The sequence below is a fragment of the Nicotiana sylvestris genome, chromosome 9 (genome assembly GCF_000393655.2).
Source record: "Nicotiana sylvestris chromosome 9, ASM39365v2, whole genome shotgun sequence".
In the NCBI taxonomy this organism is placed as follows: Eukaryota; Viridiplantae; Streptophyta; class Magnoliopsida; order Solanales; family Solanaceae; genus Nicotiana; species Nicotiana sylvestris.
This window is the reverse complement of record NC_091065.1, coordinates 4,398,587-4,425,796: the sequence shown is the minus strand read 5'-3', so window position 1 is coordinate 4,425,796 and position 27,210 is coordinate 4,398,587. Positions and strand designations below refer to the sequence as shown.

At 41.0% G+C, this 27,210-nt stretch overlaps 2 protein-coding genes across 2 annotated transcripts; both read left to right on the top strand.

The window, feature by feature from the left end:
* Positions 1-24,966: 24,966 nt before the first annotated feature.
* LOC138877189 (uncharacterized) lies at positions 24,967-25,635 on the top strand. The gene is made up of 2 exons (XM_070156780.1): positions 24,967-25,148; positions 25,254-25,635. The coding sequence occupies exons 1-2, from the start codon at positions 24,967-24,969 to the stop codon at positions 25,633-25,635; spliced, it is 564 nt and encodes a 187-aa protein (XP_070012881.1).
* A 605-nt stretch (positions 25,636-26,240) lies between these two features.
* LOC138877188 (uncharacterized) lies at positions 26,241-26,726 on the top strand. Its single transcript, XM_070156779.1, has one exon. The coding sequence runs from the start codon at positions 26,241-26,243 to the stop codon at positions 26,724-26,726; it is 486 nt and encodes a 161-aa protein (XP_070012880.1).
* The last annotated feature ends 484 nt before the right edge of the window (positions 26,727-27,210 follow it).

Below are 27,210 nucleotides of genomic sequence, written 5' to 3'. Positions count from 1 at the left end.
TAATATCCTGTGCGAATTAACGTTCTTACCAGTGACCGTCCTCCTGCGTGATTCCCACAATGTCCTTCATGTACTTCTCTAATGACATATTCAGTTTGAGAAGGGCCGAGACACCTTGCTAGTGGTCCGCCGAACATCTTTCGATAAAGATTACCTTGATATAAACAATATCGTGCAGCTCTTTTGCGAAGCGCGAAAGCCTTTCCTTTGTCATTAGGCACGGTTCCGTGCTGTAAAAAGGCAACAATTTCATTTCTCCAATCCCATGTTAGATGATTAAAATTTACCTCGTTTTTGTCAGGTTCGAGAACGGAATGAAATAGATGTATGACTGAAGCATCTGTATTGTTTGCCACGTCTGCTGCGGATGCAAGGTTTGCTAAAGCATCTGCCTCTGCATTCTCATCTCTTGGGACTTGCACTATTTTCCAAGTTTGGAATTTCTTTACTAACTCCCGTACCTTTGCGAGGTATTCTTGCATTCGTGACTCTCTGGCTGTGTAAGTCCCCAGCATCTGATTAACCACGAGTTGAGAATCACTCTTGATTATAATCTGTGTTATGCCGAGTTCTCGTGCCAATTCTAAACCTGCAATTACAGCTTCATATTCTGCTTCATTGTTAGTTATAGAATGACATTTTATAGCCTGTCTAATGGTCTCACCCGCAGGTGGTACGAGGACTATTCCTAAGCCTGCCCCTTTTACATTAGATGAACCGTCAGTGTATAAAACCCAAGTCCCCGGGTTCGCACCATTAAAAACTAATAATTCTTTTTCTGCTTCTAAATGCATCCCCTGGCTAAAATCAGCCACGAAATCAGCTAGTACTTGAGACTTTATAGCGGTCCTGGGTTGATAAATAACTTCATATTCACTTAGTTCTATAGCCCATTTTGCTAATCTTCCTGAAAGTTCATGTTTATGCAAAATGTTTCGAAGCGGAAAAGCAGTAACTACAACAATGGGATGACATTGAAAATAAGGTCTTAACTTTCTAGATGCCATGACCAAAGCTAATGCTAATTTTTCTAGCTGTGGGTATCGTGTCTCAGCTCCCAATAAGGACTTACTTACGTAATAAATAGGATATTGTTTACCTTGGTCCTCGCGGACTAAAACAGCACTTACCGCGACTTCAGATACGGCCAGATAAATAAGAAGTTTTTCCCCTGCCTTCGGTTTTGCCAACAACGGTGGTTTTGACAAATAAGTTTTCAAATTTCTAAGGCTTGCTGACAATCTTCATTCCATTCAAAATGAACTTGCTTTTTAAGTGCAGAGAAAAACTTAAAACACCTTTCTGAGGATTTGGAAATAAATCTCCCCAAAGCTGCAATTCTTCCCGTTAATCATTGTACTTCCTTTTTATTAGTAAGGATATCCGGGATTTCTTCTATTGCTTTGATCTGAGAAGGATTCACCTCAATACCACGATTAGAAATAAGAAAACCCAAAAACTTACCTGATGCAACTCCAAATGCACATTTTTCTGGGTTGAGTTTCATATTAAATTTTCGCAAAATTTCAAAAGTAATAGATAGATGAGAAATATGATCATAAGATTGCTGGGTTTTGACGAGCATATCGTCTATATATACCTCCATTGTTTTACCTAAATGTTCTTGGAACATTTTGGTGACCAGCCTTTGATAGGTTGCCCCAGCATTTTTGAGACCAAAGGACATTACTTTATAACAATAAGTCCCCCTGTCTGTGATGAAAGAAGTTTTTTCTTCATCACTAGGATCCATTTTGATTTGATTATATCCTGAGTATGCATCTAAAAAACTTAAAAGTTTATGACCTGCGGTCGCATCAATTAGTTGATCTATATGTGGTAAGGGAAAGGAATCTTTTGGACATGCTTTATTTAAATCAGTATAATCTACACAAACACGCCACTTACCATTTTTCTTGGGTACAACCACCGTATTAGCTAACCAAGTTGGATATTTTACCTCACGGATTGATCCGATTTTTAATAATTTTTGGACTTCATCCTGAATCACCTAGTTCTTGAAAGCACCTTGTTTCCGTTTCTTTTGCTTTACTGGTGTGAAAGAAAGGTCCTCGTTGAGTTTGTGAGTCATCACATTTGGAGGTATCCCTGTCATATCAGCGTGGGACCAAGCAAAGAAATCTAAGTTAGCTTTTAAAAATTCTATTATCATACCTCGCATGTTCGTGTCTAAATTAGCCTCGATATAAACCTTCCGTTCAGGCTGTTGATCAAACAACGTCACTGCATCAAGCTCTTCAATCGTCGTTTTGATGCTTTCGTTCTTTTCAGGTTCTTGAATTGTGTCAGGCCTTGAGTCCAAATCTGTTTTCTCTTGTTCAGTTGAAGTTTGATATCTTTTACTTTCAACTGTTTCCTGTAATTGCTATTTTGCTTTATTTACGGCGCTCGAACTTGTTACAGCGTTGACATTTCTGGCCATCTGCTGATCCCCACGTATTTGACAAACTCCCCATGGTGATGGGAATTTGATAACTTGATGCAGGGTTGATGGGACAACATCCATATCGTGTATCCATGGCCTTCCCATGATCATATTGTAGGCCATTTCCATATCAACTACCTGAAATTTAGTTTCCTTCACAACACCCATAGCAAAAGTTGTTAGTATTACCTCACCTTTTGTTACTACACTTGAGTTGTCGAAACCTGACAAGGTGTGCGCCTTGGGTAACATTTTGTCTTCAGCTTGCATTTCCCGCAGTACCCTTAGTAATATAATATTTACAGAACTTCCTGGATCAATCAAAACTCGCTTTACATTAGTATCATATACAAGTAAAGATATTACCAGTGCATCATTATGTGGAGTTGTCACTCCTTCGTTATCTGCGTCATCGAACGAAATGCTTTCATTGTCAAGGACCTGCCGCACCCGTTTCCCGTGTGTAATTGTTACCTTAGAAACCTTGTTTGAAGCTGTGTAAGTTATGCCATGAATATCTTCTCCCCCGCTTATGACATTCACTGTCCTTTTGGGTGAAGGAGGTTGTGGTGGTTCTTGTCTGTTCTTCATATAAGCTTGTTTTCCTTTCTCACTAAATAACTCAGTGAGATATCCTTGCTTTAATAGATGATCTACTTCACTTTGCAGGAATCAGCATTCTGAAGTTTTGTGCCCGTGATCGTTGTGAAATTCGCACCAATAGTCCGGATTGCGTCTACTTGGGTTTGACCGCATTTCTTTCGGCCACCGTACCTTATCTCCCATGCTTCTTAAAACAGCTACGAGCTCGGAGGTAGAGACTTTGAAATTATATCCACCGAATCGTGCCTTTAAACTCCTGTCATCATCACGTGATTCTTGTCTATTCCTATCATTCCTGAACTTTGAAGAAGAGCTAGAATCCCGGTTCCTTGACTTTTGATCATATTGTTGTTTATCTTGCTTAGACCGTGGGTCCTTTCCTGCGGGTCCCATATATGGATCGTACCTGTTTTTACCTGATCTTTTTTCGGAATCTAACCTTCGGGTACCTCCCCTTTCTTCATGATAGAGCTTAGGTACGGTATCTTCTTCGATTCGCAACTTCGTGCTATACCTATTGTAAACATCATTCCATGTGGTTGCAGGAAATTCTCGAAGACTTTCTTTGAGTCGTCTCGTGGCTTCAGAACTTTTGTCATTTAAATTACTTGCAAAAGCTATAGCAGCCCAATTGTCAGGCACACGAGGTAGAGTCATTCTTTCACGTTGGAACCTATCAACGAAGTTTCTAAGCAACTCCGAATCCCCTTGTTTGATTTTGAAGATATCTTCCATCCTTTTCTCAACTTTTTGTGCTCCCGAATGTGCTTTAATAAAAGAATCTGCAAGCTCAGCAAAAGAATTAATAGAATTTTCAGATAAAAGAGAATACCAGGTTAATGCACCCTTGGTGAGTGTTTCTCCAAATTTCTTGACCAATACTGATTCAATTTCTTGTTTGGTCAAGTCGTTGCCTTTCACGCCAGTTGTAAATGCAGTCACGTGGTCACGTGGGTCTGTAGTACCATCATATTTCGGGATGTCAGGCATTTTGAATTTTTTCGGAATTGGAAGGGGAGCAGCACTAGGCTTCCATGGTTGTTGTGAGTATTTGTCCATGTCTACTCCTTTTATTATTGGCGAAACTCCAGGGATTTGCTCTATTCGCTCATTTTGTTCCTTCAGCTGTTTCTGCAAGGTTAGTACTAAATTTTGCAAATATGAATTATTTAAATTACCTGGTCCCCCTTCTTGTGGTTCACTGGGGGTTGCTCCGTTTCCAGAATTATCAAGACCAGAACGAGGGTTCTCCAATGTATTATTATTAGGAGTCGGCGTAGGTGGCGCAACAGGCAATCGACTAACAAGTGCCTGAAGAGCTTTGCCGACTTGTGCATCGATTAGCTTTTGCAAAGCTTCAGTTGTAACTCCTTCAAAATTTTCAGATTGCTCTTGTTGATTAGCACGAGATTCAGTAACAGGAGTGCCTTCACGAGATTGACGTGGTGAATTTAAAGGAGAGGGAACCACAGTATCTTGATTTTGATGTATTTGATTTTCATGGCTTCCCAATGTGTTGTTACTGTTGTTGTCGGCATTATTGTTTGACATGGTGACAATAATAGATAAGATATAGCTTAAAAGGAAAGATTATCAGATTCCCGGTAACGGAACCAATTTGTTTAACCAAAAATTTGAGTCCTTGGTCAAAGCTAAAAGAAAAATTCGGGTTACTGATAATCATTTCAAATAAAATACTTTTGAGAACAATGGTAGAGGGTAAATAGATAAGTATTTCAGTGTATTCTCAATAGTATCTCGTGTCCTTACAAATGATGATACTTCTTCCTTTTATAGATCATTCTAGGTAAAAGAATTAAGCATCAGTTTTAATGACATAATCATGAACAATAAATGACATTAAATAAGCCGTTATACAATCATTCCTATTAAATACCAACTTTATAACGTATCAGACATTTAATAATGAATTTGGACTCCTTTCTGTCATCTGATCCTTGCTTTCAATGCCTTCTAATCCGTTGGCTGCAAATAATTTAAATTGGTACGAGACTCGTATCTATACGTCGTCTCGTGCTTATTTACATTCTTCTTCCCGTGGCTGTTTTCACCGTGCCTCTTAGTCAATTGCTGTTCTTTGACCATTCAACTAATCCACGTGTCATGCCACATCATCTTTAATATAAATTCAGTTTTTTTCCCAATACACAAACGACCCCTCGTAATCCCTGCAAACCAGTAGCTATGTCGTCACTGCCCAAACCACCCTTCATAGCTGCTCTGTCCTCAAGCCAAACGACCACCGGAGCCCCCGACGAGCAGCAGCTGTTGCTGCTGCATCGTCACTGTCCGTCGCGCCACCAGCTCCTTCCGTAGCTCCTCCTTCCTCGCATCCAACGACCCCTTTTTGTTGCATTTCTCGAGCCAACCTGCTGTGTCGAAAAAAATCCAGCAGCAGCTAACCTCTCGAAAATCCAGTTGTAGCAACAGTTTTCTTTGGGTCCAAGCTTTCTATTTCCATCGAGGTCGTCTTCGGTTCGTCGAGGTCCGGTACGTTGAGCTTGACATCGAGGTTTCAACGTTCCGTTGTTGGAGAGGCTTCCGATAGTTGTCGGTCCAGTTGGTTGTCGTTCTTGCTTCAAACAGGTGCATTCGCATTTCCAAACTTTTGATATTTGCTTAAATGGAATGAAATGATATGGATTTCCTATGCACTGTTTGTGTATCGGCTTTGTTGAATTGCTATTCATTTTTACCATGGATATTATTCCCTATTAGAATTGTTGTATTTTTGTTTAATCTCGGATGGTTTCACTAGTAGAAAATCGTAGTTGTTTTAAGTTTGCCCCTTAAAAAAAACGAGACAAGCTTCGCCAAATAAAAAATGCACAGATTGCGGAGCCCTCACAAAATATATGTGTTAAATACTTAGATTCCGGGATGGGCCGTTTAGCAAATTTCACGGCCCCACCCAAAATAATAATGCGCTAGTTGCTTTAGGCGCGCCTTTAATAATTTATTCTCCCTAACTCGGGTGCACATTTATGTGACCCAAATCCAAATCTCAGCGGAGTCGAAATGTGTCTCTAAAATCGCGGGTACATTGATTGTAACGTGTTTCGAGATGCATGTCCACGACGTTGCAAATTCCTTTAAAAAATAAGAATGAGATGAGCCTCGCCGAATAAAAATACAAATTGCGGGGCCCTCAGTAAATATTTGTTTAAAATTACTTAGAATTCAGGAGGGTCGTTTAGCGAATTTCACGGCCTCCGCAAAATAATAACGCGATAGTCTCTTTAGGCGCGTGTTTAATAATTTACTTTCTTAAGCTCGGGTGTGCATTTCATGCGACCCAAATCCAAATCTCAAAACATCAAATAAAATGCGTTCCGGATTGTGGGTGCATTTCATGTGACGCAGTCCAAAGACGTGTTTTAAGCGATGTTCACATTCTTGTAAAAACAATAATAATAAAGCGGTTAAAAGTTAAAATTTGCACATTGGTTCATAATTGTATTTAAAATCAGATAAATAAGCCGAATATGACAGTTGAGCGACCGTGCTAGAACCACGGAACTCGGGAATGCCTAACACCTTCTCCCGGGTTAACAGAATTCCTTATCCGGATTTCTGGTACGCAGACTGTAATATGGAGTCATTATTTTCCTCGATTCGGGATTAAAATTGGTGACTTGGGACACCCTAAATCTCCCAAGTGGCGACTCTGAAATAAATAAACAAATCCCGTCTCGATTGTCCTTTAATTGGAAAAACTCCCTTGCACCTTCGCGGGTGCGGAAAAAGGAGGTGTGACAGCCGTTTTTCATCACCAGCATGAGGTAAGTGGTTTATGGTAGTTTTGAGTTAAATAGATGGAAATTTTATAGAGTTTAGCATGAAAATTGGTAGAAACTTGGGGTTTGAAGAAAAACCTAGAAAATTGGTATTTTCGAATTATCACCACGATTTTGGACATGAAATTGAGAGTAAATTATATATTTGAGTTCGCGAGATTATGGGCAAACTTTATCTTCGAAATATTTTGGAATCCGAGCATGTGGGCCCGAGGGCCTTTTTGTCAACTTTTCGATCGGGGTTAGAAATTGTTATAAATTAGATTATTATGAGTAATTGAACATGTATTAATGGGTTTATATAATTATTGGCTAGTTTTGGAATGTTGAGCATCAATTTGAGTCTTCGGAAGGGCGTGAAATGCTGGTTATGGAACTTCGGAGTGAAGTGAGTCTCCTTTCGAACCTTGTAAGAGGGAATTGTGTCCATAGGTGAGTTAATTGGTTATGTACTCCTATTTGTGGGGGCTACGTATGCACGAGGTGACGAGAGTCCGTGCGTAGCTACTATTATGCTTAAGTCTGGGTAGTCTAGGATCCAAAAAGCATGCTTTACTTGAAATATTTGAAAATCTTTTTGTCAATTTGAAATGCTTAAAACATATTGAAAGTGTATATGAATTCCTAAAAAACTAGTCATCGTTTCTTGACTTTTAAAAGATGAACTTGTTTTTCCTAAATAATTGCTCCTTGATGAATTCTTGATTTGACTATTTAAATGTGTTTATTTATTGTGGAACGGTCCGAACGCCTCATTAGATTAAATAGATGCATCTATGGTTCGCACCATTCGATCCTATAGCAGTGCACAGTTTAAATATTGTTGGATCGGGTCGTACTTCCTCGGCATGATTTGCGCATGCTTGTATTTATTGCCTTGAAATTTATTGTAGTTGACATTGTTTCTCCCTGGCTTGGAAATAAATGTATAAATGGTGAAAAAGAATTTGGGAATTTCCTATAAAATAAAGAATTGTATACTTGCTTCATTCTATTGAACTACAAATCATGTGTATAAAATCCTTGATTTATTATATTATTGGTGTATCTTTATTGGGCCACTAGTAAGTGTCGAAGTCGACCTCTCGTCTCTACTTATTTGAGATTAGCTGGGATACTTACTAAGTACATGTTGTTTTCGTACTCATGCTACACTTGCTGTGCATTTTTGTTGCACATGCACATGTAATTCTAGTTGCCTACTGGGCGTAACATCATGGATGATACAGAGACTAGGTGAGTTGTATTCCTCGAGGCGACCCGCAACCAATATAGTCTCTTTCAATATATTGTATTTATTTTATGACCAATTTGTATTCCGGACAGTTATTGTGCTTTATTTGATTTTTTAGTAATTGCTCATACACTTGTGACACCGGGTTCTGAGATAATTATGGGATTATTTAACATTAAGTTTGTTTAAGACATAAATATCTATTCGGTGGAATTCATTGTTTATTGTTTAATGTGTAAAGTAAACGATTTCGAAAATATTAAAACAAGAAATTTCTTGTAAATTGGTGTTGGCTTTCCTGACAATTGTGTCCGGCGCCATAATGACCTTATTGGATGTTGGGTCGCGACAACATAGTATCATAGAACTAGGTTCCCTTACATCTCATGAGTCATGATCTAGTCTAGTAGAGTCTTGCGGATCGGTACGGAGACATTTGTACTTATCTTCGAGAGGCTACATGGCTGTTAGGAGTACTTCCTTTCTTGATTCCTCATCATGCAGTTTGATTCCTATAAGTTTTATTCCCTTGTTTCCTTTCTATTCAATCCTGTGTGACGTGAAGCACTTGTTATCAAATTGGGAACTGCGGAAATGTAATGATAATACAAATGTGGTGCGGGATGTTCTCCCAACATAGCTTATTGGGCTATTGTCGCTGCCTTGTGGAAGGATATTTGGTCACTTCAGTTCAGTAGCTACACTTTTGAGAGCTTTAAGGCTATGCACAGATTGCTATGATGCTCATGAATGGTTGTCGCGCAATATTGACGTGATGGTAGGATACTTGCCTACGTGGTATCATCGTCCTTGATTGAATATGTTAAGTTCGCTAGTGTAATGGTTTTCTTCAATTCACCTTTGGGGTAGGGTATTGTGAAATGATGGGAAACGACTATCAGAGATCGCGATGTGCGATGGTTCAGGATTGAACCGGTGTTTCTAGTGTTGATGTCTCGAGAAAGATGATCTTCGATGATTTACAGTTAGTAGCGATCTATTGATTCAAATGCTGCAGAGATAGGGATTAAATTAAGGCAAAAACTGGGCAACAAGAGATAAGGAAGGACAAGTGGGAAGTTTCATGTGGTGGTTAAATTTCTATGGAAGCCAGGTGCAAGAAGCGGAAATTGAATAGTTGCTTAAAGAAGAGGGTTTGGCCAAAGTGGGAGAGTGGCAGAGAAGAATATGGGTTCAGTGGCAGGATAAATGCACTCCCTGAAGGAAGTTTGAAATGATTTGGGAATTTTAGTTGATGGTGATTGGGCCTACGGGCTTAGTTCGAAATGTTGGTTGGTATATACCGGGAGATTGGATATGACGGAAAGTATTGATTGATATGAAGAAGGATACAACATGACTTTAGATATGAAGATATTATTGCACATTTAGTTGATGTCCACAAGTATTGAATGGATTTGTGCAGCTGGTGGATGAGCACGGGCCTTGGAAAGTGTAACAACACGACCGGTCGTTTTGAGCTTTTGCACTTCACTCACCAGTTCTCGGGCATGAATAGCTCCAGGTGATATATTATGATTTATGTAAATCATTGGTTTTGGTTTTCAAGTTAATCGGAATGAATTTGGAAGAATAGTTCTCAGTTTGAAGCTTAAAATTAGAAAGGTTTGACCAAGTTTTGATTTGTTAGCATATGATCTCGGATTAGAATTGTTATGATTTGGTTAGCTCCGTTAGGTGATTTGGGACATAGGAGCATGATCAGAATGTGCTTTGGAGGTCCGGAGTAGATTTAGACTTGAATTGGCGAAATTAAAATTTTGGCGTTTTCCGGTTGATAGGTGAGATTTTGATATAGGGGTCAGAATGGTATTCTAGATGTTGGAGTAGGTCTGTTGTATCATTTGTAACGTGTGTGAAAAAGTTTAGGTCATTCTGAGGTGGTTTGATATACTTTCTGATCAAAAGAGGAATTCGGAAGATTTTTGGAACATTAGGCTTGAATCCGATGTTATTTGGTTGATTCGATGTTGTTTGAGGTGTTTTGGAGATTGGTGTAAGTTTGTTTAGTGGTATATGACTTGTTCGTGCTTTTGGTTGATGTTCCAGGGGCCTCGGGGTGATGTTGGATGGTTTACGGGAAGTTTGGAGTTGTGAATTTGTAGCCAAAACTGCTGAGTTTTCTATCATAACCGCACTTGCGACTTGGAGACCGCAGGTGCGAGCCTGTAGAAGCGGAAGTGAATTTGTAGATGCGGCCAAGAGAGGGAAAGGCTGGAACCGCAGAAGCGGAACTTTGGGCGCACCTGTGATGGCGCAGGTGCGAGTATATGACCGCAGGTGCGGTGGCTGGGCGGATAAGTGGAATCTGTAGATGCGCACCTGGGACCGTAGGTACGGGTCAGCAGGTGCAATAATTGGACTGCAGATGCAGGTTTACTGGGTCAGAACATATAAATTTCACCCTTCGCGATTTTGAGTGGGTTTTTACCATATTTTATTTGGCAGAAAGCTTTGGAGAGTTAATTGAAAGGGGAATTCAAGAATGTTTCTTAGAGGTAAGGTCCTTGGTCCCTAAACTTGTTTTTATGATGATTTGTAATGTTGTAATCTTGTTTATGGGAAAATCAGTAGCAAATTGGAAGTTAGGACTTGGAAATTGGAGACCTAAATCTAGGGATTTGAGGAGTCATTTGTGGTCAGATTTTGATATATTTGATATGTATGAACTCGTGAGAGTGTAAGGATTTTAGTTTTGTGATTTTTATTGGAATTTCAGACGTGGGCCCGGGGGTTGGGTTTGGCTTCGAGTGGGCTTTGTTCCCTTAGCATACTTTTATGGTATAAGTTTCTATTTGGTTAGATTTGGAGAATTTGGAGACTAAGTCGAGAGGCAAGGGCATTGCGTGCTAGAGTTTGGACCGGATTGAGGTAAGTAGTGATTGTAAATATTGTCCTGAGGGTATGAAACCCCGGATTTCATATCGTTGTGCAACTTTGAGGTGACGCACACGCTAGATGACGAGCGTGGAGTCATGCACCATTGGGGATTGTGACTTAGCCCATCCCGTATGACTCTTAAGTCGCGTATTTGATTGAAAACTATTTGATACCATTGTGTTTTGGAAAGTATTATTGTTTTTTGGACTGAATGCCATATTTGGGCCTCGAACCAACTGTTTTGGACCCTTAGGGGATTTTTACAACTATTTCTCACTATTTTGACTTCATAGTTGCACTCGGTCATGCTGTATTCTACTATTTTCATAAATCAGCCATATTTACTCCATTTGCATATTTTAAATGATATTTTGGGCTGAGCATTATGTTTTTTTACTGTTGCCCAAGTGGCTTGTGATATTTCTGACTGAATGAGGCCGAGGGCCTGTGTTGTGAGGATATTATGGGATTGGGCTATGCACCGTAGCAGTATTATATTGAATCATGATTATGAGGTCAAGAGCCTAAGTTGTTACACCATGAGGTGGCTTGATATAAGGCCGAGAGATTGTTTGATTATGCCACGAGATGGCTTGTTATTTTGCTTGGGTCGTAAGGAGCCCCTCCCGAAGTCAGTGCACCCCCAGTGAGCACAAGTGCCTAGTGTGAGTGATGTGATGTAGCCTGATGGGATGTGGTTGATTCTTATTGTTTCTCGAGGGGCTATTGTTGATCCATGTTTACCCAAGGGACGATTCTTGATTCATGTTATGCCCAAAGGGCCGATTACGAGTGATTGTGAGGTAACCCGAGGGGCTGGTTCTGTTGATATTATGCCTGAGGGACAGTTTATAATACATGTTTTCCCCGAGGGACTGTTTACATTTCCTATCATTCATACTCACTATTTTATCACTCGTTTGAAACTATTGAAAATTGTTTTAAAAGATTTTTTTACTGAAACTGATCTTGATTTACGAAGTAAATGATTTGTGTACTGCTTTAGAAATGATCTACATTTGTTGTAGTGTTATCACGTGACTTACGTGTTTTCATACTCCTTTGCTTTCATTCACTTTTATTACTTACTAAGTTGGCGTACTCACATTACTCTCTGCACCTTGTGTACATATCTAGGTGTTTTCGAACCCAGTAGCAGGTGTTGATTGATTAGTGGCAGAGTTATCGGAGTTAGCGAGGTAGCTACCCGACGTTCTCATTACTGTTTTTCTCTCTCTTGTCTTCCTTAGACTATATTTAGTACATTTTTTAACTCTTCGTTGTATCCGGACCTTAGTAGATGCTCGTAACTTGTGACACCCCGATGTCGGGCTTATGTATGTATTCCGCATTGTTCATTTAGACTTACATTAAGAGATATCTGATTAGTTAAAGTCTTAAAATGATTATTATTGATTAAATGTTTAATTTGGGGGTTGTTTCGGCTGGCCTAGTTTCATGATAGGCGCCATCACAATCGTGTTAATTTTAGGGTCGTGACTAGTTGGTATCAGAGCCTAGGTTACATAGGTCTCACGAGTCATGAGCGGGTTTAGTAGAGTCTCGCGGATCGGTACGGAGATGTCTGTACTTATCTTTGGGAGGTTGCAGAACCTTTAGGAAAAACTTCACATTCTTGAATTCTTATTGTGCACCCTTGATTCATCTTGAAATGTAACTTTTTGAATTCCTTCTATGCATTCGTATGCGCGCATGAGCGCTCGGTATCAAATTTGCATCGATGGCCTGTGATTCCCTAATCGAAGGGCAAAGTGTGATCTCTGGTGTTGATGTTGGGCGAGTTTGGAGGACTTGAGGCCAAGTTTTGCCTATAGCTTGAGCACTGAGGCATTGATTGTGTGAGCATGTGCTTTTTAATTTATATGTTCGGTAGTGTCCCTATTAGTGGAAGTGATGGCTGGATGACTGTTGAATGAGATGAGAAGGGTCTGCTTAAGGGTAGTAAGAACTATCCAGTGCTTGATTTCCATCGCGAGTTGAGGTATGACCAGAGTTATGGGCGTGTTGAAGGATCTTTTCATGTTACCTAGTTGGGAAATGAAGTAGATTTTCACCTTGTGATACGAGTTCAGACTCAGGAATATTAAGTGACAACATAATATTTATGACCACTGAAGGGTATAAAGAGATGTTAGTTTGAGGCGAAGCAGGTGGGTTATCTCCTGCGGAGTGTTTTGAAGTTTGTGTGATCCTTATGTTGTTTGTTGGAAGATCTCTATTACTAGTGAAATATATGTGTTGTGACTTGAATTTGGGTCGGTTAAGAGAGTGGGCTTGGTTCTTATGAGGCTGAACGAGAGATTTGCAGAAGATTTGAAGTACTAGATGGTCTGTGTTGCATGAGCTTATGAAGGATTGAGTTTAATCTCACTATGGTATTATGGCAGTAATAGAGTATATGCATTATGAGTTATTGTGTGTTTTGATCTATGGATTTTAGCTAAGTGAGGGAGTTTGATATTAATTAGTTGATTGCGCGGTCATGTGCTATGTTGGTTCCAGTTTGAGGCGTACCGGTGAATCGGTTATGGCTTAAGGAGGTTGAGACCGAGGATGACTCGAGTAAAGGAAATCTCAATGAAGGTCATGTTATGCTTTATGGGTGTATGAGAATCACGGAATGACTTGAGTTGTTATTGGTAAAGGATGTACGGTGCATAGAACAAGAAGTTGTTCGATTGCATTAAGGTGGGGTTACTTCCATAGGTGTTGCTGTTCTAATGAGGCACAGGTCGTTCGGTCAGTCTAATTGAGGTTTGAGCAGAGTGGATGACTCTCCAGAATGGTTCTAATGGTTCAAGAATTTACACGTAATAATTGGGATTTTAGGTGTGTATTTGACTAGAAACTGAGTTTTATATGGGAGGATGTCAGGACTTGTGTCATTTCTATATCATTATGGATTCTACATACTAGTATCAGGAAGGCGAAGTAATGGCTTTAGATTTGCATAAGGTCTTTTCAGAGCGGGTATCTCGGTTGTAGTACTTTTGGGGGTGCTTTAGAAGAATACACCGATTTATGAGCTTTAGGGCGGTGTGTCTTTATGCTTGGGTCTCGTGTGGCAAGTCTGGGTTGAGGATTGCGGTATTATGGTAAGGAGAAGTATCAATTCGAAGGTAATGCAGAAGAAACTTGGATAAATGGTATAGCTTGGTAGTAGACCAGATTGGCATGGTAAGGATATGATTAGTTCTTTGGGTGCTTACGAGGTAATGAGTTTCTACAGGTGTTTCCTGGCAATGCTCTTAGGTTTTGATGGCCTACGTAGCTTGGTTGAGTTGGAAGGATTCAGTCCTGACGGTTTGGTTTTGTGTAAATGGAATTCAGAGAGTTCTTGATGGTTTTTACCCCTGTTAGAGATGTATATTTTCTACGAGCGTGAGGAGCATGGGACGTATAGTGATTTTCTTCTAGATGGGATCAATGGAAAGTGCTTGTCTAGCTGAGTACATAGTTGCTTATGGCTCGAAATGGATATGAAGTTCTCATGCTTATCCTAGGATAGTATGGTATATACGGTATATTGTTTATGATTGATATTTGCATGTGTAAGGTCACGGTTCAATTTTGAAAGGAAGGTCATAAATTCTTAGGTAGCATGGATAGTTTTAGATGACTAGATAAATGAGATCACTGATTGGTGTGTCTTGATGAGGGTATACATTTTAGAAACGACAATGTGTTTGAGTTGAGGATACTTCATTAGTATTGCGGCACCCTCTTGTTGGATCGAATGCTAATATTCGAGTTTACTTGGTGGCATAGAAGAATTATAAGAGTACCTCTCATGCGATGATTGCATATTAGAGGTGTGTTGCATATTCAAATGGTGGATTTGGGATCAGATATGGTGATTCTCGTGCTGTATGAATTTGGAGACTGGGAGTTCTCATAAACAAGTTAGGTCGTGGTTGTGGACCGCGTATATCGGTCTTGTGTGGTAACGATTGGAGGTTTGGAGACTTGAGTGGATCCTTGTTGCTGAGTATGCTAGATTATGGTGTGATATTGGGTATAGACTGGTTGTCTTAGTGTCGTGTTATTCTGGACTGTTGCGCTAAGGTGGCGGCATTGGCTTTACCGGAGATGCCACAGATTGAGTGGCGAGGTTTGATGGATTATGTTCCCAGTAGGGTGATTTTATTTTTGAAGACCCAGCGGATGACTGGGAAGGGTTGTCTTTCTTATTTGGGCCTTCATGAATGGATGTCAGTGCAGAGACTCCTACCATTGATTCAGTTCCGATGGTGAGGGACCTTCCGGATGTGTTTCCTGCTGTCGGTCATGTTGCCGAATAGGGTTGTTGATTTCGGTATTGATCTGGTGTCGGGCACCATATCATATGGCACCGGCAGAGTTAAAGGAGTTGAAGGAGCAGGTTCAGGAACTCCTTGATAAGGGGTTCATTGGTAGGACAATATAGATGTGTGTTCTACATCGAGTCGGCTTGGTTGACTCTGAGTTGTATCATTGAGGTATGTGTTGATTCGATTATTATTGAGCTTATTATTGATCTGGGGAGATCTATGAGTTATCTTCCCCTGTAGCGAGGCATTAGGATTTGTTGGTTATAGGCACATGTGGTGCGGTTTTATTGGGGTTTCTCAGTGGGAATTCGAGCGGGAAGAGTATTGGGTATTTCTAGGCGGATGTCATATCGATTGTGTCCCCTTCAGGTTTGTGTAATGTTATGGTAATTTCTGCATCGCGGTTATGATGATTTGCTTGGTTCTAAACATCAAATCGCGCCTGGTTGTCGATTTTGGGCATAGTGACTTGAGGTGTTTCATGTGGACCAGTGTTTAGATAGGGTCACAGATTGCAGCGATGTTATGTAGAGGTATGACCCTTCAGTTTAGATTCGTGTGTCCTATTTCTATGAGGTGTGATGGGTTCTCAGCATTGTGTGTGATGGTACTGGTGGGCTTGCGGTACAACTCTCTCATTTGAGTCATTTTTTTATGATTTGAGTACGTTCAAATTGTTGCTTATTGGTGCGCGGATTGCACGAGTTATGTATTTAGATTATATTGATGTGTCATGTCATCAGAGTAGTTGTATTGGATTAGATGAGATCGTTGGGATCTAGGATGAATACAAACGGATTCGATTTCAGTGTTTTGGAAGGATAATATCGATGTTCGGCTCAGAAATTTGCTATGGTCCTTGCCAAAGGAGAAGTGGCTTCACGAATGGTTAATTTGAGGAATGGTTATCACTTTCTACGTGTTTCATTTATCATCAACAGTATACAGAAGTGTTGGAATGAGGCTTTATTTGATAAGAGGTTTATTATCGATATTCGGTTGTTCTGAGCAACAGTTGTTATCAGAAGTTATCGCTACGAGAGTTTGAGCTATGTGGTATATCATGTAATTGCATCTGAGGTTGCAGGTATAGCTTGTTACAGCTTGTTCGGGCTTAGTCAGAGTATAGACGTGAGATTCTAATCTTGTGGATGATCTCAAAAGTGGAAATGTGATTCTAAGGTTTATCGGCTAGGTTGGATTGTGAAATTTCAGTTACATTGTATTATCTGACCTATATGACATAGGGAGACATGGGATCACCCTCGGGTATGTGCATGGTCAGGTTACATAGCGATTTGATGGTTTTTGGAACAACTCTAGGCACATTCTAGGACGAACGTATATTTAAGTGGGGGAGGATGTAACGAGCTGACCGGTCGTTTTGAGGTTTTGCACTTCACTAGCCAGTTATCGGGCATGACTAGCCCCGGGTGATGTATTATGACTTATGTAAATCGTCAGTTTTGATTTTAAAGGTAATCGGAATGAATTTGGAAGAACAGTTCTCAGTTTGAAGCTTAAAATTTGAAATGTTTGACAAAGTTTTGACTTGTTTGCATATGATCTCGGATTGGAATTGTTATGATTTGGTTAGCTCTGTTGAATGATTTGAGACTTAAAAGCGTGATCGAAATGTGTTTTGGAGGTCCTGAGTTGATTTAGGCTTGAATTGGCGAGATTAGAATTTTGGCATTTCCCGGTTGATAGGAGAGATTTTGATATAGGGGTCGGAATGGAATTCCGGAAGTTGGAGTAAGTCCGTTGTGTCATTCGTGACGTTTGTGTAAAATTTTAGGTCATTCAGAGGTGGTTTGATAGACTTTATAATCAAAATTCGGAAGATTTTTGGAACCTTAGGCTTGAATCCGTTGTTATTTGGTTGATTCGATGTTGTTTGAGGTGTTTTGGAATTGGTGTAAGTTTGTTTAGTGGTATATGACTTATTCGCGCTTTTGGATGAGGTCCCGGAGGTCTCGGGGTGATTTTGGATGGTTGACGGGAAGTTTGGAGTTGTGAATTTGCTGCCAAAACTGCTGAGTTTTCTATCGTAACCGGACCTGAAGCTTGGGGACTGCAGGTGCGAGCCCGCAAAAGTGGAAGTGAAGTCACAGATGCGTCCAAGAGAGGGAAAGGCTGGAACCACAGAAGCGGAACTTTGGGCGTACCTGGGATGGCGGAGGTGCGAGTACATGACAGCAGGTGCGGTGGTTGGGCAGATAAGTGGAATCCGGACCACAAGTGCAGGTCCGCAAGTGCAATAATTTGACGGCAGATGCGGTTTTGCTGGTCAGAACATATAAATTTTACCCTTCGTGATTTTGAGTGGGTTTTCACCATATTTCATTCGGGAGAAAGATTTGGAGCGGTAATTGAAGGGGGAATTCAAGAAGGTTTCTTAGAGGTAAGGTTCTTGGTCCCTAAACTTGTTTTTATGATGATTTTTAAGGTTGTAAGCTTGAATTATATGGGAAAATCAGTAGCAAATTGGAATTTAGGGCTTGGAAATTGGAGATCTACATATAGGGGTTTTGAGGGGTCATTTGTGGTCAAATTTTGATTTATTTGATATGAATGAACTCGTGAGAGTGTAACAACTATAGTTTTGTGATTTTTATCGTAATCCGAGATGTGGGCACGGGGGTCGGGTTTGGCCAATTTTAGGATTTTTGATGTAAATAGGTTATTTTCGAGTGGGCTTTGTTCCTTTAGCATATTTTTATGGTATAAATATGTATATGGTTAGATTTGGATTATTTGGAGACCGAGTCGACAGGCAAGGGCATCGCGAGCTAGTGTTTGGACAGGATTGAAGTAAGTAATGATTGTAAATGTTGTCCTGAGGGTATGAAACCCCAGATTTCAGATCGTTGTGCTACTTTGAGGTGACACACAAGCTAGATGACGAGCGTGTAGTTGTGCATCGTTGGGGATTGTGACTTAGTCCATCCCATATGGCTGTTAACTCGCGTATTTGATTGAAAACTGTTTGATATCAATGTGTTTTGGAAAGTATTATCATGTTTTGGATTGAATGCCATATTTGGGCCTCGTGCCAACTATTTTGGACTCTTAGGGGATTTTTACTACTATTTCTCACTATTTTGACTTCATATTTGTATTCAGTCATGTTGTATTCTACTGTTTTCATAACTCAACCATATTTACTCCGTTTTGATATTTTAAATGATATTTTGGTTTGAGCATCCTGTTTCTTTACTGTTGCCCGAGTGGCTTGAGAGATTTTTGACTAAGTGAGGTCGAGGGCCTGTGTTGTAAGGATATTATGGGATCGGGCTGCGCGCTACAACTGTATTATACTGATTCATGACTATGAGATCGAGGGCCTGAGTTATTACACCACGAGGTGGCTGGATATGAGGACGAGAGCCTTTTTAATTATGCCACGTGATGGCTTGTTATTGCGCTTGGGCTGTAAGGGGCCCCACCTGGAGTCTGTACACCCTTAGTAAGTGCGGGTACCTAGTATAAGTGATGTGATGTACCCCAAAGAGCTGTGGTTGATTCTTATTATTGCCCGAGGGGCTGTTGTTGATCCATGTTTGCCCGAGGGGCGGTTCTTGATTCATGTTATGCCCGAGGGGCCGATACAAGTGATTGTAAGGTAGCCCGAGGGGCTGGTTCTGTTGATATTATGCTCGAGGGGCGGTTTATGATACATGTTTTGCCCGAGAGGCTATTTACATTTTCTATCATTTATACTCACTATTTTATCACTCGTTTGAAACTATTAAAAGTTGTTTTAAAAGATTTTTTTTACTGAAACTGAGCTTTATTTACGAAGTAAATGATTTGTGTACTGCTTTGGAAATGATCCACATTTGTTGTAGTGATATGACGTGACTTATGTGTTTTCTTACTGCTTAGCTTTCATTTACTTTTATTACTTACTGAGTTGGCATACTCATATTACTCCCTGCACCTTGTGTGTAGATCTAGGTGTTTCAGAACATGGTAGCGGGCGTTGATTGCATAGTGGAAGAATCATCGGAGTTAGCGAGGTAGCTTCCCGACGTTCGCATCACTGCTTTTCTCCCTCTTGTCTTCCTTAGACTGTATTTAGTACATTTTTTGACCCTTCGTTGTATTCAGACCTTAGTAGATGCTCGTGACTTGTGACACCCCAATGTCGGGCTTGTGTATTTATTCCGCACTGATCATTTAAACTTACATTATGAGATATCTGATTAATTAAATGCTTAAAAATGATTGTTTTTGATTAAATGGTTAATTCAGGAGTTGTGTTGACTGACCTAGTTTCATGACAGGCCCATCACGATCGGGTCGGTTTTAGGGTCGTGATAGAAGGGTTATTAGTGTCGTAGTGATTGTACCCCGTGCAGCAACGCTGGGAGATGTCGGTAGGTAATTTCCACAGGTGGGTTATCTCCTATGAGCAGGTCAACAGTCGCGTGGTTGGTGAAGCTTCTGCGGAGGGTTTCACTGACTATCAAGTAAGAGAACAAATATGCTAATGTTGCTAGAGATTCATAGCGTTTATGAAATACTAACGGAAGGATTCGAGGAATTTGGCGGTTTGATTGAGCAATGTCATGTCAATAAGAGATAAAGAATCTTGGTAGGCTCTAAAGTGGTGTAAGAGTCCCACCGCCTACGATTGGATTGTGTAGTCGTCTATTTGTGAGATCTCGGGTTATCGGTGTATTGGCAAGTTATTACAGCTAAGGGAAAAGAACATAAGTGTTCATTTGAGGCAAGGGATTTGATGAAGATGTTCTACGGTTGGCTTTATTGGATCTTGTTCAGACTTTGGAAGAGGTTCACGATTTATGCTTTGTATAAATGCGGGTTTCAAGGAACGTGATTCGGCCAGGTGCTTCGTCGAGAGGGTGCTCATGTTCTAGAAGATTGTTGGAGTTGATTATATTTGGGACCAAGATAGAGTGGGTGGCTTTCAATAACAGTCCTAGTGGACTCAAATGTTAAAATGTGGTGTCTAAGGATTTCGAGTCCATAAGTGTGGTTAAAAATCAAGCTTTTGTAGAGGATTATGAAAAGGCTTGGAATGTTCTATGATATCTTCGGCATGCAGTATAACATTTGGAGGAAAGAGAGAAAATGACTTCGGATTCGTAGGATAGTTATCAGAATGGGAATATTAGTTGAGGATGCGAATATGCATGCAAAGAAGGTATGAAATGGTTCGTGGAATTAGAGACAACATGGTCTCGTGTTGCATGGCCACTCGCAGTGAGTGAGGGTTGAGTGCGTTATATGTTGAATGGAGTTATTATTATCTCTAATGCAATTAAGGATAAATTGGAGGAGGTTGGATTGGTTAGCCATTGTTGAATTGGCATAGTGGTAGTAGTGATAAGTTCCTTTAGCGAGATTAAGTTATGCATGTGACTTGTGATGGTACATATGAGGCTTGACGACCGCCGTTATTGATTTTATTGGAAGTATTCAAGTATTATGACCTATTATGGGTAGGCGGATCCCGGAAGGATTATGACAGTTTAGACCACTACTTGAAGATTTGCATGTTCTACGGTAATGAAGATTTATCCGTGTGTTTCTATGGTTCTCTCATAATGAGTTAAGTAAAAAGTTTTTATATGATGAAGTGTTTACCCTATTAGTGATTCATGAGTTATGATGAAATTCTGGCACTATCGCATATTGGCATGTTAGGTGCAGTGAGTGGTATGAAATTTGGAAGTAAGGATCAAGGTTGTGGTTCGGTGTTTACAAGGATGTCACGAGCTCAGATGAGCATGAAAGGGGTTTTGATGTTTAGAGTAAGATGGTATTGTCTTCAGCGTCACCTGAGATCAGTGTTTGTGTAGGAGGCTTTGCATCTTAGTTACGGATTCTTAATTTGCTTTACAACATTTGTGTGGCTGGTGGTATGGAAGTGCAGACTTGTTACCTGGTGCATGAGATCGTGGAAGCGTATCTCATGAGAAGATTGTATAAGTGTGACATGTAGTCACTTCATTGATTAAAAATTTAAACCAAGTATGAAGAAGGTGGTACTATCACTAGTTTGAGAATTTATTCCTTGAGGGCACTCGATATATTGGGTTGTGGACTATGGAGGATTGCTCCGGATATGATGGTTGTTCCTGTGTTCTATGAGAAAAATGGGGTTATTATGGACCTAGGGAAGGTTATTAGCCTATTTCAGTACGATCAGAATCGACTTGAGGTCTATAGATGGATTTAAATATGAAAGTGGGCTCTATATCAGGTCGGATGTGTTCATTTCAGCAATGCGCTCCTTATGGAGGAGTATTCGGACGTTGGGTGCTATTTTGTCGTCAGTTGTTTCATGTAATGCCATATTTCGCCATTTGAGTTGTGAAATGGCTTGATAAATTTCTTATGCATTGAGATTCCGTGTAGCGATGGTGTTATGTGAGCGGGATGGCTCTTGATATTCAGATCATATATCGCACCTCTGTTATGCTTTAGTTTTTGTAGCTTATGGCGCTATTTGTCTCCCCAGGGATGGTATTGTGCATTTGGCTTGCTTGTGACCGATATTTAGTATTTTGTAGTAATTAGAAATTTAGCTCGGTTTGTATCTCCTTATGTGAAATTTATGTGTGGGTCGGGTGGCACGCTACCATGGGTATGTTGTTTGGATCAGGTTGCACGCTACAACAGTGTGATGGTGAATGCAGTTTTATTATTTTATCTTTTGTGTGTTTTATTTCCCCATTTTTTTGTGAAATCTCATATTAGTTGTGTGAGTTGAGTAGTCCATTCCAGAGTTCATTTCTTCATGTATCAGATTTGAGTTTGTAGCCTACTAGCACGTGGTGGCATCATATGGGACTTTTGATCATGTCTGGGGTGGCTTATTGCCTGAGCAGTTCGTACTCGGTGAGATGAGATTAATGGATCTAGGATCGGTGCAATCGGGTTATATGAAGTATATTAAAGAGCAAAGATCATTATTTGGTTTAGATTGAGGTAATGGTTCTTGTCATGAGTATAGACTCAATGATTTGTTGACTTGACAGTTGGTTATGAGTTTCTACACATCTCTTCCATCGTGGCAGTATTGCAAAGGATGGGGCAAGACTTAGATATATCATGAGGTGCATTGTGAGCATCAGATTCGGGGAATGTCGGCTATTATGATCAGAGAATGTTATTATGGTCCTGTGAATGACGTGGTGCATAATGTGAATTTAACAAAAGTATGCAATCTTGTATTGGCGTATCATGTGGTGATTTATATGGTGTTCATATGTTGAAAGTAGGCCTGGCAGAGAATTTCGGATGTTAAAATTTGACTCTAAGGCTTATTTGCCTAAATGAAATATATTATCTTTAGATTTGATCCAGCTAATGTGCCCAACAGAGTTTTGGTAGCACGGGTAGGTAATCTAGGTGTTAAGCAGTGATTTTAGACTACTTCAGTGCAGTTCTCAGCACGTTCAAGGACGAACGTATATTTAAGTGGGAGAGAATGTAACGACCCGATCGGTCGTTTTAAGCTCTAGCACGTCATTTTGCGGTTTGAGGCCCTGAATAGATTCACTTCAGGTATAATGAATTGTACACATGGTCGGAATTTAATTCTGGGAAGTTCGAAGATGATTTGGAGAGAGAATTCTCATTTCAGAAGCTTTAAGTTGAAATCTCAATTGCACTGCCCAAAGAACTTGTTGTTGTTATTTGATCTCTTTGACTAACGCACTCCTTCTCTCTCTTCGACTAACGATCGACTTCGACCATTGCCATCTCTCTCCGACGAACGCCCTCTTCAGGTGAGCTGGTTCCAGACTCTCTAATCAGTGGCCTAGGTAGGTTGTTTGACCTATCTCCTATTCTCAATCCTCTTGTTTAGCCATTTGCTGCAGCGGCAGTACTAAGGGCTCATACATTAATTGGAAAATTTGTTAAAGTTTTCGAAGATTTTGTTTCACTGATAAGGTGTACTTTAGTTATCTAGGGTTTTTGTTGTTTTGCTTTCCTGTCTTCGTCTGCGCTTCTTTTCTTGTCCCTTTCTATGCTTTTCCCTCCATTTCCCCTGCTACTGTCAAGGCTACACTAGTGGTAGCGGTGACAGCCCCTTTTTGTACGTGGTATTTTTTGTATTTTTCAGCAAAATCCTCGGAGTTGCTGGAGATAAGTTGGGCACATGCGCACAAGCAAAGGACAACAGCCTAGGTGAGTATCAGCGAAGGGCAGTGGGAAGCTGGGCGTGAGCGTGCAACAACATCGAGTACATCAAATGAATCACAGGTTATATTCTCGGGAGTTGGTACCTCCCGTTTTACTGTTTCCCTTTTGGTGTTAGCTAAATTAATGTTACTTTAGTTTGCACTAGTTCCATCTTACAACTAGTGTGCTAGTATTTACTTGTTTCCTTCCAATTTGGTTCGTTGATCATTTTGTGCTAGTGAGTCTTCTTTAGCTTGTCGTAGGTGTAGTGGCTTTAGTCTGGGATGACAGAGTAAGCGCATGTCCTTGGGTGGGCCAGATTGTGGGGCGGGGGCCAGGGGGTGGGGGAGGTAGAGGGGGAAATGGAGCCTATAGGTTAAGAATCGGGTCATGGAACATAGGTTCACTAATGAGTAAGTCTATAAAGTTGGCAAAGATCCTCCAGAAGAGGAAGATTAATATAACGTGTGTTCAGGAGACTATGCGGGTCGGATCGAGGGCCAAGGACGCAGATGGGTATAAGTTGTGGTATCTGGAGTCTTGAGGGGTAAGAATGGAGTGGGTATCTTGGTAGATAGGCATCTTAGAGAGTCTCTGGTAGAGGTTAGGCGGGTGAATGATATATTAATGACTATCAAGTTGGTCGTTGGTGAGTGTACGTTAAATGTTGTTAGCGCGTATGCGCCGCAAACTGGCTTGGATGAGGAGATTAAAAGGTGATTTTGGGAAGGGTTGGATGAGATCGTGCGTAGTATTCCGCTTGCCGAAAGGTTATTCATAGAAGGAGATTTCGATAGTCATATTGGGTCGTCTGCAAGTGGTTATACTGAGGTGCATGGCGGCTTCGGTTTCGGGGAGCGGAACGGAGGGGGAACTTTGCTGTTGGACTTCGCCAAGGCATTCGAGCTGGTGATTGCAAACTCGAGTTTCCCGAAGCGGGAAGAGCATTTGGTTACTTTCAAAAGTTCGGTGGCTTGGACTCAGATTGACTGTCTCCTCCTCAGGAGATGCGATAGAAGGTTGGGCGAGGATTGCAAGGTTATCCAAGGTGAGACCCTCGCAACACAACATAGGCTTTTGGTGATGGACATTGGTATTATGATACAGAGGAAGAAAAGGTCAGTACGAGGTCGCCCGAGGATTAGGTGGGGCACCTTGACTGAGGATAAAGCTCAGGAGTTGGGAGGAAGGTTATCGGTTATGGAAGCTTGGAGGAGTAGTGGGGACGTGAACATTTTGTGGTCGATGGTAGCGGATTATATAAGGAAGGCAGTGAGAGAGGTGTTAGGGATATCTTCGGGCAGCAACGGTGGCCACAAAGGAGACTGGTGGTGGAATGCAGTTGTCCAAGGTAAAGTGGAAGCGAAGAAGGCAGCGTAGCTACCGTTAGTAGGGAGCCCTGGGGAGGAGGAAAGGAGAGCAAACAACGAGAGATATAAGGTAGCTAGGAATGAGGCGAAATTGGCAGTCATGGAGGCTAAGACGACGGCTTTTGCTCGTTTGTATGAGGAATTGGGGGACAAAGGTGGGGAGAAGAAGTTATTCTGGCTGGCTAATGCGAGAGAGAAGAGGTCTCGGGATCTGGACCAAGTGAGGTGTATCAAAGATGAGGACGACAAAGTTTTGATGGAGGATGACCAGATTAAGAGGAGGTGACAGACCTACTTTCATAAACTTCTAAATGAAGAAGCGGATCAGGATATTGTTCTAGGTGAATTGAGGAATGCAGACAATTTCAATGGTGTTAGCATTTGTAGGAACATTGAGGTCAAGGAGGTCATGGAGAAAATGCGTAAGATGAGTAGGGGCAATGCAATCGGGCTAGACGAAATTCCGATTGAACTTTGGAGGTGTGTGGGTAGAGCAGGTTTGGAATGGCTGACTGAGTTGTTTGATGTTATATTCAAGACGAATAGGATGCCTGAGGAGTGGAGGTGGAGTACAATGGTTCCATTGTACAAGAACAAAGGTGATATCCGAAGTTGTAACAATTATAGGGGTATCAAATTACTAAGCCATACCATGAAAGTTTTGGGAGAATGTGGTAGAAATGACAGTGTGAAGGATGGTGTCTATTTTAGACAACCAATTTGGGTTCGTTCCGGGGTGTTCTACCACAGAAGCTATCCACCTAATTAGTAGGATGGTGGAATAGTACATGGATAGGAAGAAGGACCTCCACATGGTGTTTATTGATTTGGAGAAAGCGTACGATAGGGTTCCTAGGGAGGTTCTATGGAGTTGCTTGGAGGCTAAAGGGGTTCCGGTTGCATACATTAGGATGATTAAAGATATGTACGATGGAGCTAAGACAAGAGTTAGGACAATAGGAGGCAACTTATATCACTTTCCGGTTGATATGGGGTTGCACCAAGGGTCTGTGCCCAGCCTATTCCTATTTGCCCTAGTGATAGACGCACTGACTCATCATATTCAAGGGGAGGTGCCATGGTGTATTCTATTTGCTGATGACATAGTTCTGATTGATGAGACACAAGGCGGTGTCAACGAGAGGCTGGAGGTCTGGAGACAAGCCCTTGAGTCGAAAGGGTTTCAAGTTGAGCAGGACTAAGACGGAATACCTAGAGTGCAAGTTCAGCGTCGAGCCGATGGAAGCGGGAGTGGACGTGAGGCTTGACTCTCAAGTTATTCCCAAGACGGATAGTTTCAAGTACCTTGGGTCGGTTATTTAGGGGATTAGGGAGATCGATGAGGATGTCACACACCGTATTGGGTTAGGGAGGATGAAGTGGAAGTTACCGTCGGGTGTTCTATGTGACAAAAAAGTGCCAATATTACTAAAAGGTAAGTTCTATAGAGCAGTGGTTAGGCCTGCCTTGTTGTACGGGATTAAGTGTTGGCTGGTTAAGATATCACACGTCCAGATGATGAAAGTAGCAAAGATGAGAATGTTGAGGTGGATGTACGGGAACACTAAGATGGATATGATTAGGAATGAAGATATTCGGGAGAAGGTAGGCGTGGCCCCCATAGAGGACAAGATGCGGGAAGCAAGACTCAGATGGTTCGGGCACATTCAGAGGAGGAGCACTGATGCACCGGTGAGGAGGTGTGAGAGACTGGCTATGGTGGGCACGAGGAGAGGTAGAGGGCAGTCCAAGAAGTATTGGGGAGAGGTGATCAGGCAGGACATAACACGACATAGGATTACTGAGGACATGGCCCTTAACAGGGTATTGTGGAGGTCGAGCATTAAGGTTGTTGGTTAGGAGGAAGTTGCGAATATTTCCACGGCACACCCGAGTAGGACTATATAGTTAAGATTTAGTTTTAGGATGCTAGTAGTTATCTACTGATGTATGGCTTTATCTACTAGTTATTATTATATTTTCCATCTATTTCCTATATTGCTATTATTTTATTATGATTCTATTGATGGTATTAATATATCGTCTCTTGTCCCCTTCTTGAGCCGAGGGTCTCCTGAAAGCAGCCTATCTGTCCCTTAGGGTAGGGGCAAGGTCTGCGTACACATTACCCTCCCCAGACACCACTAGTGGGATTACACTGGGTCGTTGTTGTTGTATCACGAAAACACCCAAAGAAGTAATCCTAACCTTTAAGCAACCGAGCAATTTCCTACTCCACACGCACTACCTTCTTCACGAATAACAGCTCAATCATCCCATGATTGGTGGACTCGTGGTTGAAAGTGTGTTTATATTCTATAACTTTTACCCGATTTCGAAATGT

Bases quoted from the DNA above. Each gene is read 5' to 3' on its own strand.
- LOC138877189 (XM_070156780.1), top strand. From the start codon at position 24,967: ATGGAGGCTAAGACGACGGCTTTTGCTCGTTTGTATGAGGAATTGGGG. The intron at 25,149-25,253 runs GTGACAGACCTA...TAGCATTTGTAG, and splicing joins GATGACCAGATTAAGAGGAG to GAACATTGAGGTCAAGGAGG.
- LOC138877188 (XM_070156779.1), top strand. From the start codon at position 26,241: ATGAAGTGGAAGTTACCGTCGGGTGTTCTATGTGACAAAAAAGTGCCA.